This window comes from Panicum virgatum, chromosome 8N, assembly GCF_016808335.1.
Source record: "Panicum virgatum strain AP13 chromosome 8N, P.virgatum_v5, whole genome shotgun sequence".
Classification (NCBI taxonomy): domain Eukaryota; kingdom Viridiplantae; phylum Streptophyta; class Magnoliopsida; order Poales; family Poaceae; genus Panicum; species Panicum virgatum.
The window spans coordinates 4,072,859-4,088,420 of record NC_053152.1 but is presented as its reverse complement, the minus strand read 5'-3'; the positions used below and the strand labels follow the sequence as shown (position 1 = coordinate 4,088,420).

General features: G+C 43.6%; 1 protein-coding gene across 2 annotated transcripts; it reads right to left on the bottom strand.

Moving 5' to 3' along the window:
• Window positions 1–4,196: 4,196 nt before the first annotated feature.
• Window positions 4,197–13,152, bottom strand: LOC120685903 (disease resistance protein RGA2-like). Of its 2 annotated transcripts, XM_039968025.1 has the most exons (7): window positions 12,817–13,152; window positions 12,516–12,699; window positions 10,017–10,686; window positions 9,621–9,974; window positions 5,002–7,153; window positions 4,778–4,892; window positions 4,197–4,644 (listed from the first exon to the last, which is right to left on the bottom strand). In XM_039968025.1, exons 3-7 carry the CDS (start codon window positions 10,665–10,667, stop codon window positions 4,488–4,490), a joined length of 3,429 nt encoding a protein of 1,142 aa, XP_039823959.1. In that variant the 5' UTR covers window positions 10,668–10,686; window positions 12,516–12,699; window positions 12,817–13,152; the 3' UTR covers window positions 4,197–4,487. The 2 variants fall into 2 exon arrangements, with proteins under 2 accessions (XP_039823959.1, XP_039823958.1); XM_039968024.1 differs by having other exon boundaries at window positions 9,621–10,686.
• Window positions 13,153–15,562: the final 2,410 nt, after the last annotated feature.

The window sequence follows — 15,562 nt, the reverse complement described above, 5'->3', positions numbered from 1 at the left end:
TCCGGCACGGTCGCGAAGAAGCAGGCTCCTGTTGACACTCAAAATTGGCACAGTTAAGGTTTGGTGGACAATCAGAGTAGACCGGTCAGACCTGTCATCTAAACCGCTCAGACCGGTCAAGACAACTTTGTCAAATTGATAATTGGACTTCACCATTGTGTAGATTTCATCGAGATGATCGAAATGCATATATAGAACATCCAATTTAGACTCCGGATGAGGAAGTTATGCCTCCCGGAAGACCTGCACCCCGGTCAGACCGGTCAGACCGGTCTGAAAAGTCCAATCCGAGTTAGGAGTTATATTTTCATGCGGGATTTGTAAGAGTTTCGACTCCTAATGGGTACAGACCACCCCACCCTATAAATATAAAGGGTTACGGCCGATTGATACACATCCAATCGAATCAATCTATTACTTTTTTACTTTCCAAACCCTAATTATCTTTTCCAACCTCCTCTTGCTGTTCATCTATGATCTCGACGACCATTGATGGCGTCCAAGGCTTGCTGGTCAACCTAGGGCACATCCGGCGACGTTCAAGCCCCAACGGGGTCCCTCCCGGGTGAGAGCTTCGACGGCCTTTGCTAGTTTGCTCATAAACTAGTCGTTCTTCGTCACCTATGTGCGTTGTTTATCCTTTGCTGGTTTGCTTGTAAACCTCGCCGTCTTTCGCTACGTAAGTGGGATAGCTATCCTTCGAGACGTCCGATTTCGGCGAAATCCTAGAAACCGGTCCGACCGGTCTGCTCAACCGGTCTAACCGGTCTGGACGGCCTTGCTGCCCTTCGGTCCGTTTGCGACTCGCACGCTTGAGTGCTCTCGTGTGTTGGCCGAAACTTGCGTCAACAGCTCCCTCGAGGTCTGCCGCGCTCGGGCTCAGGGCCGGCTTCGCGCAGAACGTGCACGCGAGCCACGGGTGCGCGGCGGAGCTGGCCCGCACCAGCACCACGAATACCGCCGCGCAGCATCCCAGCGGGCCCGTGGCCACCACGAACACGAACGCGTCGTCCCCGTGCTGCAGCCGCAGGTGTCACCTATGTCATATACGCCTATGTCTTGGAATTCATCATATAATATGTTTGGTCACCCATCATGTTTTAATTTTGATCCTCAGATGCCATATGGGTCTTTATATCATGGAGGGTTATCACCAAATTACTATGCATATTGATTAATATTCAAAAGCTGAAATATTTAGTTCCTATAGATGGTTTCAATTCTTGAATTTACATACCTCTCTACATTTTATTTCGGCTATACATGTGCTTATGGATGAACTCACTATGGACAATAATTTATATCGTCTCTGGCATCATATATGGCCAATGAGTGTCTTTGATCATCATCCAAAAGCGTTAAGCTTCCCCGATAAGAGTTTACTTATGTGGCTTTAATGCTCGGGGGGGGGGGGGCAAGATGTTTATAAGTTTTGTTTTTTCCCTATGCATTTTATACTTTGTTGAATTGGTTTGATAGAGTTCTCAAGGCATTGGTTCCATTTTTGTTTCATCAAGTGATGCTATTTTGAGACATATAGCCAGTTTAAATACTTTACACCAATAATTAAGCCGAATATGAAGTTTTGTATTCGAGTTTGAAATCTTGAAATCTATAGGTGTGAAATATCCAAAGTGTTTGGTGATTCAAGTGTTGATAGGTGCAGCAAGTTCCTGAGTTAAATTAATGCTTACTTGGATCACTATATGCTTATTGTGAGAATGGCTATATGTGATGTCTTGCTTTGGCGAATTAATCATTTATCATACATCTAGACATGGCAATAATAGAGCTGATATTTTGACAAATCAAACATCTGGCTATATGATTAGAAAAGGTCAAGTTCATATCACAAGGCCGATGTTTGTGGATGCCAAAGTATGCTCTCTGGACAGACCGGTCCAACTGGCTCAGGATGCCGGTCTGACCAGATTCCAAGACTGGTCTGACCGCTCGTAAGACCGGTCTGATCTTTTTTCCTGCAGGAGGCAATAAATCGGCTATGGTGGCCTAAAATTATGATGTAGCCGAGTTAAGCCATTAAGTTGCTGAAGCAAGCCGAACAAGTTCCTTTTATTTCGGGTAGAGATTTTTGATTCATGGATGTGAGGCCGGTGGATACAATCTGTAGTCATTATTGATCCTAGTCTTAATTCTGGAAGACATTGAAAAGATCAAATTACTTTTGATCGTAATTTGGTCTATTTGTGCATTCTTGGATGTGAGAAGGAATTTGATTGATATTTCAAATACCTATAGCTGAGGTGATGTGTACGTCATCTCACTGAAGACATAGGAACATGAGCAGCAAGGTGAAACTATTGCTGGGCCATATCAAAATATGTGATTGCTCGAATTCCTTCATCGTTGAAGACAAGATGTGATTGGTGCATCGGTGCTTTTCATTGTTTCAGTGCAGTTTTGGCTTGGAGAAATGTTTCTTGGTACACAAACTTTACCAAGAGACAGGGGGGCATATGTTGACACTCAAAATTGGCATAGTTAAGGTTTGGTGGACAGTCAGAGTAGACCGGTCAGACCTGTCATCTAAACCGGTCAGACCGGTCAATACAACTTTGTCAAATTGACTATTGGACTTCGCCATTGCGTCGATCTCGTCGAGATGATCGAAATGTATATATAGAACGTCCAATTTGGACTCCGGATGAGAAAGTTATGCCTCTCGGAAGACCTGCACCCCGGTCTGACCGGTCAGACCGATCTGAAAAGTCCAATCCGAGTTAGGAGTTATATTTTGATGCGGGATTTGTAAGGGTTTCGACTCCTAATGGGTACAGACCACCCCACCCTATAAATATAAAGGGTTACGGCCAATTAATACACATCCAATCGAATAAATCTATTACTTTTTACTTTCCAAACCCTAATTATCTTTTCCAACCTCCTCTTGCTGTTCATCTGTGATCTCGACGACCATTGATGGCGTCCAAGGCTTGCTGGTCAACCTAGGGCACATCCGGCGATGTTCAAGCCCAGACGGGGTCCGTCCCGGGCGAGAGCTTCGACGGCCTTTGCTAGTTTGCTCGTAAACTAGTCGTTCTTCGTCACGTAAGCGCGTTGTTTATCCTTTGCTGATTTGCTTGTAAACCTCATCGTCTTTCGCTACGTAAGTGTGATAGCTATCCTTCGAGACGACCGATTTCGGCGAAATCCTAAAAACCGGTCCGACCGGTCTGGACGGCCTTGCTGCCCTTCGGTCCGTTTGCGACTCGCACGCTCGAGTGCTCTCGTGTGTTAGCCGAAACTTGCGTCAACAGCTCCCTCGAGGTCTTCCGTGCTCGGGCTCAGGGCCGGCTTCGCGCAGAACGTGCACGCGAGCCACGGGTGCGCGGCGGAGCTGGCCCGCACCAGCACCACGGACACTGCCATGCTGCCTCCCAGCGGGCCCGTGGCCACCACGAACACGAACGCGTCGTCCCCGTGCTGCAGCCGCAGGTGTCGCCTCCTCAGTGGCAAGCTTTGGCAGCGAGAAGGTCGCCAGGGATCCCTTCTCGGTGGTGAGCTTCGGCCCTTGGGGCGAGCACGGCTCTCCTCCCAGGGGTGTCTCCATGGTGGCGAGCAAAGAGTCGCCGGCCGAAAACCCTAGATGCCGAGCTCGTAAGATGGGAATGCAACATGGAAGAAGTCAACGAGAAAAGGAAGAAAAAGAGAAATAGAAATGAATGGGTATCAATAATTTCTTTCCTTTATTACCCTTATACTACCTACATATACTATCCCATACTACCGATCAATATTTCAGTGGTATAGACAAATCACAAAACGAATATTTATATACGAGTCCTTCTTGAATGGTAGTATATAGTTGTATTGTGCACTATAAAAGACCTCGGATTGAAAACCCCCAGGGCGATGGGCATGCTCTTTTCCGGCCGGATGCCATGGCAATGTCCTGTCCCAGGCCATGCCCATGGCAGGCAGATGCAGCAGCGGCGCATCGCAGGATGGGATGGCATGCAGTAGGAGGCGGCAGGGGAAAATAACAGCAGGCCTCTAGTACTATTGAATACAGTTCAAAACCAGCATATATTCAATAATGCAAGTTTTAAGCCTCACGGGGCTGCCTCGAGTGGCTCTAATAACCATCACATGTGAACGAATGCATCGGATTCAGATCGCAGGATGCAGCATGTGCTCTCCCGTCGCGCATGCAAGAAGAATAATACAAAACTCCATGAAAAGCCGAACCATTCATTTTTCAGTGCATAGACAAAAGATTCGAAAGAGCTGCAATTTCTGTCATGGAAAGCGCATTAGAATAATCATGGCAATGACATAAGCCTTATGTTCCATACAATTTTGTTGCTAGTCTGCACGGGCGTAAGAGCAGTAATCAACTGGAGAGATAGAAGGAAAGCAGAGTAAACACAAAGATTAACTGAAAACTGAGCATGTGTTGTTCTGTAGGGGCAGCTGGCAGAAGGTGCAAGTCCAGGTGCAAGTCTGGACTCCTCGCATGATTCATTTTATAGCTGCTGTCTGCTATGCCTCCTAATACGTCGGCACGCTGGATACACAGCTGCTTCGGTCCATTGGTCTGATAAGGTGGCGATGCGGTTTGCCTCATTGCAGTGCAGGCACTCTCGACACAACCAGAGAATTAAATGGCGATAAGCATTGCACCTGCACATATATAGGATCCATGCCCAAATATGTTACACTGGATGAATAGGCACGCTTAATCCACGGGAATCACTTGATGAAACAGCAGGGCAGTCAACTGAAATTAATGGAACAACACGTGAGGCAAATTTACCTGAAGCGTAGGCACAGGGGCTGACGTTTGTCGGTAGACGCACGTCGTCCTACCGGCCACTCGTCTTCAATGGTGCACGTGGCGCTGTAAGCAAGCCACTTGCGCTTGTTGCGCGCTGTGGATGATATATTTATTCCACAACAGGAAATCAAGAAATTAGAGCAAGCATAACAAAGTATCTGCAAATAAAATATATTAGATGAAGCAGCTGCAGTTTAACTTACATTGGAGAATGGCGGAGCGGCTGATATTGGTCTCGAAGCGGAAAGGATGTCCTGTGTATAGCACGTACCATTTTCTCTGAACACCTTCATCGCCTGCATATGCCTTGACTTGCTGGATATGTTTGAACTTGTCCCACTCACGGCTAGTTTTCCCTGCAGCTATGGAAGTAAGTAGCGGTAAGCTGCAGTCTAGCAGCAATTGCCTTGGCGTTACATCTTGCGGGTATCTTGGGACTGTTTCGATGTCATAATCCTCCAGACCGAGTTTTTGTAGTGCAGCCACGCCTTCCAATACCTTCATCTTTGGGCACATAACGATGACGAGCTTCTGCAGTTTTGGTAGATTACTGATCCTCTCCAGGTCAGCGTTTCTAAACACGTCGAGGTGAACAACCGAAGTAAAGTTCTCCAAGGAGCTTAGGTGCTTCACATCATATATGTATAGTTTCTTCAAAGCTCTTGCGTGGAAGGCAAGGCCAGGAGGCACGCGCCTCAACTTGCACTTCTCGAGTTTAAGCTCCTCCAACATGGGCATGGCTTTCACTTGAAGCTCCCACTCCCATTCCTCCCACTCGATCAGTCCATCAAAATTCAGCTCACTCAATCTGGGAAATGAAACCCCTACCTGGGAATGGTTGTGGCAGTGATGGTTTGGTTGTAGGAATTCAGGCCCAAAACGCTTGATCGCTGGAGCATGCACAATCTGTAGGAATTCCAAGCAGGGGAGCTGACACAAGCCATTAGGAAGTTCTGTGCAGCAGGCTAGGTTATGCATTGTAAGAATCCTCAAGCTCCCAAGGGGCACAAGTGCTGTCGACATCATCCACCTTGGGAGCCGCTGACCAAAGTACCCACTGATATTGAGGGATTCTAAACTTGACGGAGGTTGGAGCTCATTAAATACCTCCTCAATTTGTTGCTGCTGCTCCTCAGGAATGCCTTCTTCATCTTTTACCAGCTGGCCATCATGTTCAATTCTACTTGTGCATTCTAAGAACAGATATTCCAACCGCACCTTGTCACCAATCCTGGCCTTTTTTGCGAATGAGGACGAAGACACGTTCTCTAGGCCACTTATATTAAGTTCAGTTAGCTGGCAGAGGGGTCCCAATTCTTCAATACTGCACCAATCACCATCCATGTGCGCTGGAAACCCATATAAAATCCTTAGATTTGTTAGACCATGAAAATCCTTTGGTATGCTGCTTATTCCTGTGTCACCAAGGTTAAGAAACCTCAAGTGTTGCAGTGTTACAATGGAATTTGGAAGATTTACCAAACTCTTACAACCACGAAGGCTAATATACTCCAGGAATTTCATCTTACCAATGCTTCCTGGTAGCCTAGATGTATTGGTTTCTTTTATGGATAAATACCTCAAGTGTTTGAGTTGATTCAAATATTCAACTAATGCATCAAAATTTGCATCTACTACATATAATGTCCGTAAATTCGAAAAAACAAGGAATGAATCACCAGGCTTGATTTTTATAGGCCCAACTGATAATAGTGTTCTTAGTGATGTCTGTCCTTGTAATGAATACCACTCTAACTCATCTGATTCTGATCCTCTTGTTTCCAGCGATAAGCGAAGAAACTTTTGTGAATTGATTTTGTCAGCAATATCAGCTTTGTTGTTCTGTGCTACTAGTGCTTCATTTCTAGCCATGTATTGAGCAAATGAGCGGACAACATCATGCATATTGCAAACTACTTTTTCAGCATAGCTTATATCAGGCTCAATAAGGTTCCTCTGTATCAACTCATCGTAGTACTCTTTTCCTATTTCCTCCAAGTCACGTGAGGTTCCATGAACAAATCCTTCACTAATCCACATGCCAATGATCTCATAAGAGAAGAACCCTCTGCTCTTGGGAAGGAGTGAGTAGTGAAGAAAGCAAGGCTTCAAACTAGAACTTAAATCTTCATAGCTAAGATATATTGCATAGTTCAGCTCTTCAGGCATTTGGGATACTGACCATATCGAGTCATTTAGGACATTTTCCCACTCCCGTCTCCTTGCTGTTTTTTGACGTAAGAGACCTCCCATTACTTTCACAGCAAGTGGTAAATAATCACATTTTGTTATAATTTCCATTCCGATATCCTTGAGCAGTTCAATCTGGTCTTCATCATTTCCGTTTCCAACTACCTGCACAGTAGCCAGGCCAATTAGTAGTATGTAAAACATCACTATGCCAGAGAGTCATGATATTTTCCATCATCACAAAATAAATACAAATGGAGCATGAGTTTACGACTGTGTGTATAGATAGATGTTAACAAGTGAAAATTGGTAAGAACATTCATTTCAAGAGAAAAATAACATAGTTTTACCATACACTTATAGAAGTCAGTTAATTATGTCAAAACTACATATTTAACATGGTAGAATAACTTAGTGGCAGTTTGAATTTTAAACTACTATCGAATGAATAATGTGTCTTGATCCCACCACATAGTTATTACTCTGCGGGATTGTTAGATGGTAAAATTACTGTCCGCCAGTGTTTGATATATTGCTATATTGCAAACTATATTTCGCTATTACAAAAAAGCCTATCCACAAAACTGTATCACTCATGGTTGCCAATATCATGTCTTTGATGAAAATATAATATATGAGTTCAGAGGTGGAACTATTATTGACTAGCGTTGAATCGAATTGAAGTATAATTACAAGATTAGTGAACAATAATATACTACAAATGTATAATGCTTCGGACAAACTAATTTATTTGACCAAAACATCATATTTAGCGGCGGAGAGAGTATCAAATTAGCAATGACGTGACACATGGGTACTACCCCTATTTTAAAATAATAGTATTTTTTGTAGACCACGTGCTAATTAAGAGACATAAGCCCAAGTAGCAAGTAGCACTCATTTATATTATCAACCCGTGCTCCCACAAGGGCTAATTAGAATTAATATAAAAATAAGATACATATTCTAAATACATATTCACTACTACAAAAAAAAGATTTACTGTGACTTTTTTAAAACACCTCCGAGGTGGGCAGGAACTTCGCCTTAATGATGTCGATTAACCGAGGCGGTCATTTTTTTATTAACCGAGACGGTTAAAAAAATGCCTCTCAAAATGGACTTACCAAGGGAGCATCCTTAAAATGACCGTCTCGGTTAATATGTTGACCGAGGTGATTGTTCTAAACCAAATACCTCGGTTAATCGATTAACCGAGGCGGGCACCCTATAGGGTCCGCCTCGGAAAATATCAAGGACCAAAGAGGCGTAGATGGCCCATTACAAGTGTTCCATATATATACCCGAGTTAGGGTTTGAGACTATCATATTCTTTCCCTCCCTAACTCATGGTCGACGACCCCCTCCACAACCTCCCTCTCGGCAGGCCCTTCCCCAACCTCCCTCGACGCGCTTGGCAGCGGGTGCATAGTGCGCTGCGGCGGGTGGTGGACAGCGCGTTACGGCGGGTGGGTAGTGCGATGTGGCAGCGGGCAGGCGCTCCGGCCAGGTAAGGCCCCCCACGGATACGAATCCAACCAGTAGGCCCTCCTATGGAGATGGATTCGGATAGGAGGAGCATCCACACTAGCAAATCCAGTCACGGCGGGGCTCCTGAGCTCCGGCAGCAACAACATCCTCAATCCCCAGGTCTGGACCCGTCAATGAGCTTGGCCGGCCTGTAGATGGGCTCAGTAGGCTCGTCAATGGGTTTTTTTTTCTTTGTTATTTGATTAACCGAGGCGAGCATCAAACCGCCTCAGAAAATAGGTCATTTACCATGACCTTTCATCCGAGGCGGTTGCGAAAAACACCTCGGTTAATAATTTTTACCCGCATCAGTTAAGATTTTTGTAGAAGTGATTCTAAATCTCACATCCTCTATAATGTATTAAATATTCTAACACATATTTAGGGAGTTACTTTAGTCTGTTTTTATAATAGCAGTTGTGGGTAATTTATTAGAAAAGATTTCAAATCTAATGACTATTATGATTAGAGTTGTCCGATTGATGGTCGGATGTTTCTGATTTTTATGAGAATTTCTAGAATTTCCATATTTTTTAGAGTGTCCACCTAGGATCCCAACTGTTTTCACACGGAGGCTAGCCTCCAATTAGTATTAGTAAGATAGACCATTCATGTAAATCCTCATAAGTAACTCATCCCTAACATTTGAAAAATATCATTCATCCATACATTCTGCAGGATCTAATCATCATTACCATCATAATGAATCTTTGTCAGCCTGAAGTAATCCCCACAATTTGTAATGCATAATAGATAGAGATAAGGAATAAGATATTGTTGTTTTGGTGGAGATGGATGCCGTGGAGGAAAAACACTAGTCTATGGTTTAATTTCCTAAAAGTAAATCAGATATAACGTTATAGTTAAAAAAACAATTATCCATCTCTGGCATTACAAAATTAATCTACAATAACCACCTAAATATCTGACATTACTGATGTAGAAATCGATATATGCAAAAGATAAAAACTAATGCGGTTGCAAGGGATCCAACTCCTGCTATTAATATCAGTGCAACTAAGAATCATCGTATATTACTGTAATGCAGCTATATGATGAGTGAACTAAAAAACAATGATTCCTTCATTTATGAGTTACAAACCTTCTTCTTGAGCAACAACCATGCATCTTCGGGATCAAGTTTATTGACATAGTGGTAGGGTTTTGTTGCCATTATCCCTCTTGCGACCATGTCATGTCTTGTGGTGATGAGGACACGGCTACCATGAGCTAGGGCAGCACTGACCAAGGGAGTTTGGAGCACATCCTCCCATACTTGATGCTTCCAAACATCATCCATCACCAATAAGATCTTTTGCCCATTCAAGGCTTCCTTAAGAGCTCGCTCAAGCGCGCCCCTCGTATTTCCAACAGATTGGTGGTCACCCCCAACTTCAATGATAGCTCTTCTCAGCAGCTCAATCTCATTGACATCCTGGTTCACACTCAACCATATTTTCTGTGCAAATTCTTGTTTGATGATGTCGTGATTGAAGATCTTCTTGGCTAAGGTTGTTTTACCGATCCCACCAACTCCCACGATAGCGTAAACCAGAATTTTGTTGTTTTCACGATTTGATAGCGCCTTTGTTGTTAGAATCTCCACCAAATTTCTTGTGTCCTCCTCAATATTCTCACCGACCAAACTAGACTCATCAAGCTCACCAGATGTCTGACGGCTACCAGGACGAGACGATGCCACCCTCCTGCTGCGGTCCTCATATGAATTTAGGTTGATGAAGTTGAAGTCCAAGCTACGTTTCTTGATATCTTCTAACCTCTGATTAAGATTTTTGATGCGGTTGCCAATCTTGTGGGCGTGAATGGGATTCCGCAAGCAGAACAGCAGTGGGTTGAAGCACCCATCATCATGGCTTGGACCCCGCTCCATGGCCTTGAGCTGACAGATGTCGAGGATGTTGGTGGCATCATACATGGCCTCTCTAAGCTCTAGTACCCATGCTTGGACACTCTGGTCGGTGATGCTCCTCCTATCAGCATCCACGAGGAAGTTCTTGAGGTCCTTGAGCTTGATGTCCATTTTTTCGATTTCTCCGGTGACCCCCAGCAACATATGCACCTCATCTCTTGCCATCTCCGTAAGCATGTTTTGGACGTAGGATGCCAGAGCATCCAAGACCCCCGCCATGAATAGCCAAGTTTGGTTTCTGTATATAGTACAAAAAATAGAACAAATATCATATCTTATTTGGAATTGATTTCAAAACAATGTCAGAGCTACTTTGAAAGGTTTAATTCGACAACAAGTTACCAATTTGACATAGAGAAATAGCTTGATATCAACAATTCCTAAATAGAACAATCTAGCTAGCTAGGGTCTGCATCTTATTTTACTATTACTAACTGGAGGCTTCTTTTGAGTCTCCATGTGAAGCCACCTAGAATCCTAGATGGACACTCTAAAAAATAGCAAAATCCTAGAATTCTCATAAAAATCAAAACATTATGCCATCAAACTGACAACTCTAATAATAATAGTTATTGGATTTGTTATCTTTTCTAATAGATTACCCAGCTCTACCATCATGACAATAGACTAAAATAACCCTCTAAACATGTATCTAAATTACCCACCTTTGCCATTATAAAAAATCTAAGTTAACCCCCTAATCTTCATGTAAATCACCCACCGATGCCATTATTAAAATAATGCAAGTAACCCCCAAATTTTTTATATAAATTATCCGATTATATCATTATTAAAAGTTAAATTAATCTTTAAATCCGAATCTAAACTATATAATTATAACAAAATATTAAAGTGCACCAATATGCCATTATGAAATTTGGTTTAAGAAGACCCTCTAAACATGTCTCTAAATTACCCACCTCTGCCATTATAAAAAACAATTAAACTGACCCCCTAAACTTCATGTAAATTGCTCTCCTGTACCATTATAAAAATAATGCAAATAAACTCAAAAATTTGCATTCAAATTATCCAATTATACCATTATTACAAGTTAAAGTAACCTCTAAATTTGGATCTAAATTATATAATTATAACACAATATTAGAGTGTGCCAATATAAAATTATAAATTGCTATTTATTATTAATAATATATTATTTATATTACTACTTATTTAAAAATATTATCGCGTGGGTCATCATATATTCATGTACGATGGAAGAGATAACAATACCAATTCAGAAATAAATAGTTCGATTAAATATATATCAAACGCACAAGTAGATGTGATACAAAATGAATCAGTTGTAATTAGATAATATTGAATATGTATTTCAGAGTATGTGTTAGAATATTTAATAGCAAAATAGGGCATGAGATAGATAATTATAATTATTATCTATAAATTTTATTTTTATATTAATTATAATTAGCCCATGCGTGAGCACGGGTTAATAGGCTAGTTGGAACGTAATGTACACACACGGGATGGCGGCAGAGCTAACTTGAAACAGAGCCAAAATTGACTCAGAGGAGAAGATGAATAGTCAAATCTGAAGAACCTAGGATTTGCATGCTCGGTGCTACTTTGTGGTAACACAAGTAATGTTAGAATAATTGCGCGGAAGCGATAACCCTAAGAACATAAAACCAAATCACAAGATCACACGAACGACAACGACACCGAAGCACGATGTTTTTTAACGAGGTTCGGCGATGTGCCTACATCCTCGGGGCATGACTACGAGCGCTCCTCCCCATAATCAGCAGCTACCCCGACATCCGGGCACCACCGCAGCAATGCCGCCGCCCACACCAGCCGCCAAGTCGTCTCACGGTTACACGGTAGTGCCCTCATATTTATGGGCCCTAGGGATATAAAGTACGACCCAAACTCTATCCCTAGTCCTACCATATTTACAACTCAACTCCTGTCGTAACCGAACTGTACACATATTCGACACATATCCAACAAGTAATGCCATAGTATACTTGTTTGTGGTAATACAAGTAATTGCATCGTATATTGTTTAATGGAATGTCCGAGAGAGATTTACTGCCGTACCTTGATTAGCTCTTTGGTAATCCCCTCTTGTGCTCTTTGGTAGTGATATCCCGTCAGCTGAATTTAAATCCTTTTTTTAGTTACAACAGCGTGATCTCCCTTCAGGAGAAAGACAGATGCCAAAGTCCCATGATGAAGTTTTGGTTTTTCTTTGCTTGTTTATACCGATGATACTAATGATGTACTGCATGATGCAACAAATAAATTGGGTCAAAATCGGAGGCCTCTGATTCATCCTGGCCTGACTCAAACGGCACATACCAAGAGGCAGAACCAAGGATGACAAATTGCACAAACTGACCTGAGGCCGGCGAGTTGGAGGTGGACTGATCTGGCCTTGACACGGTCGTCGTCTGCAGTCACAGCCACTGCTCGACGGAGGTGATGGTGGTGAAGAGAGGATCACCGGGAGGGCTTTTTGCTCCAACGTGAGGTCGTCATGGCCAAGAACTACTGAAGCCGGCCATGAGTCTGGTGGCTTGGTTTTGCTGGTGGAGTTGGAGAACGAAGGATGACTCGGCGAAGAAGATGGTGGTTGAGATGGTAGTGGGAGGGTGGGGTAGCCGAGGTGTATTAATAAATTAAACGAAGACTGGTTCCATGGGTCCATCATCCTAGTTATTTGTCGCGCGGCTAGCAATTACACAAGTGCCTACTGGGGTGCATGGTTCCAGGATGGACATTACTTATATAGATAATACTTTATTGTCAAGTGTACAATTTTGTTTGGTTGTTTTTGTTGGCGATGCGGATGTATTGTTTTTGTTTGGTTGTTCCAAAGAACAATGGTATAGAATGTCGTGTTTGCGTATGCTCGATGTGTAAAAGGAAGATGCGCGTATGCATCCATGCATAGATGCGGTGGTTGTACTCAATTTTTTTCTAAAAGAAAATTTACTCTAACCTTGTGCCGTGGATGAATGGTTGAGCTGCCCTGACATGTCTCCGCTACACGATGGCGGCTTACTCTAATCTGCAAGTGGCTGCGAATGGCAGAGTAGTGCGCCAACATTGCTGACCGAAGACGCGAGGACCAAGGCGAATGGTAGGCTGGCCGTTGTTGGAGCACGGAGGAGCTAGACTTTTCGTACAGGTTATTCAACAATCACCCACTAACCTCACCTTTTATGTATCCTGTGGTCGCTATTTCTGTTCTTTCGGCGGCCTGATGCATGCATTTGTAAAGGCAGATTGATCCTGACCTCCCCTTAGTTTTCTGGGCCTTCTTTTTGTAATGCTCTGATCACAGCTGATCCCGTCAAATAAAATGTTTCACTTTTCGGTTCCTTGCTAGTAGCTTTGCGTGCCAACAACGTGCTGCTTCATTAATCAGTGATTCAGTCAAGTTGCCGGCAAACGGGCAGTTGACAACTTTTTTATTTGAATTTGTTACAATCTCAAACAAACAATTTACACTCGGTTTAGTATAATATATAGGGAAAGAAAATGGAGTAACAAGTGAGTGTGTGGTGCAGTGGTAGAGGAGGTAACACGCGAGAAGAAGATCGTGAGTTCGGATCCCGCAGGTGCGTAGCGCGCAAAAAATGACGTGATTTGCGACTTCAACGGAGCGGGCGCGTGGTTGGGCGCGGCAAAATATTTGTCGTATGCCAGAGAAACGACATACGGCAAAGAGCCTATTTGCCGATGCTATATGCCATGTTGTGCACTTTACCAGCTTTACCGTGTGTATTTCGGCTTTTGCCGTGTGCCATTAGCATACTCAAACCAGGCGATTCCCGTAGTGTATTTATATTCTTTCGGCGGCCTAATGCATGCATTTGCAAGGCAGATTGATTCTGGCCTTCCCCTTGTTTTCTGGGCCTTCTTTTCGGTAATATCATCCACAAACTAAGAAGGTGACTCTTGAGTTGTTTTTAGCAATGCTCTGATCACAGGCTGATCCCGTCAAATAAATTGTTTCACTTTTCGGTTCTTTGCTAGTAGCTTTGCGTGCCAACAACTGCTACGGGACGAACTGCAGCGACTGGCCAGCCACGCTGCCTGCTAGCCTAACTGATCAGTTAAGTTGCCGGCCGATGGGGTGGCGCTGTCACCTTGCTGCATGCACAATGACTTGGCACGCTGAGGCGATTGGGATATTTCACATGAGGACCGAAACTGGCGACCAGAGGGGAGTGAATGAGAGCCGATCAAAATTTCTTCTGAAATCTGAAACGTCGGCCTATGTCCCAAAATCACCGCAAACCCTCGAACCTAGGTCAGCGAGAATAGCTATGAACAAGCTATCTCGAAGCAGAAGACCCAGGTCGCAGCGCGGAAGCAAAGCGAGTCAAAAAGCAGAACTGGCCTGCAGTGACCGGTTGCACAGACCGGTCAGACCGGTCCGGCTGGAGATTCAAATTCCAGACCGGTCAGACCGGTTACTCAGACCGGTCTCACCCAGACAGCCCGCCAACAAGGCTCCAAATGTCAAATCTTGAGTAAACGAAGTCCAAATTCGATGAAACTTGGAAGAAAGCTTCGTAACTACCCCGTGAATATATCCCCAAAAGATCTCACCCAAAAGATTCACGGATCGAGAGAAATCGAGGAAAGATCAAAGAGGATTGGGGTTTTCTCAAGAATACAAAATCGCCAATTCGTGAGAACTCACGATTCCAGTAGGTTTAGCACTCGGCTAGAAGGATTAGAATCGTCACAAAGAGTCCATCAAACCACGAATTCAAGGGTTGGTCTCCTCCAAACAAGAAACACACCAAAAGAGGAGAATTAAACCCAAAACGCAAGAGAGAAGGGGAGGACGAGATGCTCAGCACACACAACTCAGACAAATTTCATCCATTAATCTCAGAGGAATTCACCTATACAAAGGCTAGAGCCATCCGCCCATCATCCACCCACTAGATTGAAGAGAATAGCTATAATCTAAACTCTCTTTGCGTTGGAGTCCTTGGCGGCTGGGAGAAGGAAAAACCCAGAGAAAACAAAACACTCAAGAGACTCAACCAGCCACGGGCTGGTGGGGGTTTTTATACCCGGCTGCTGCAGCCAGACCGGTCAGACCGGTCTAGGGGACCGGTCAG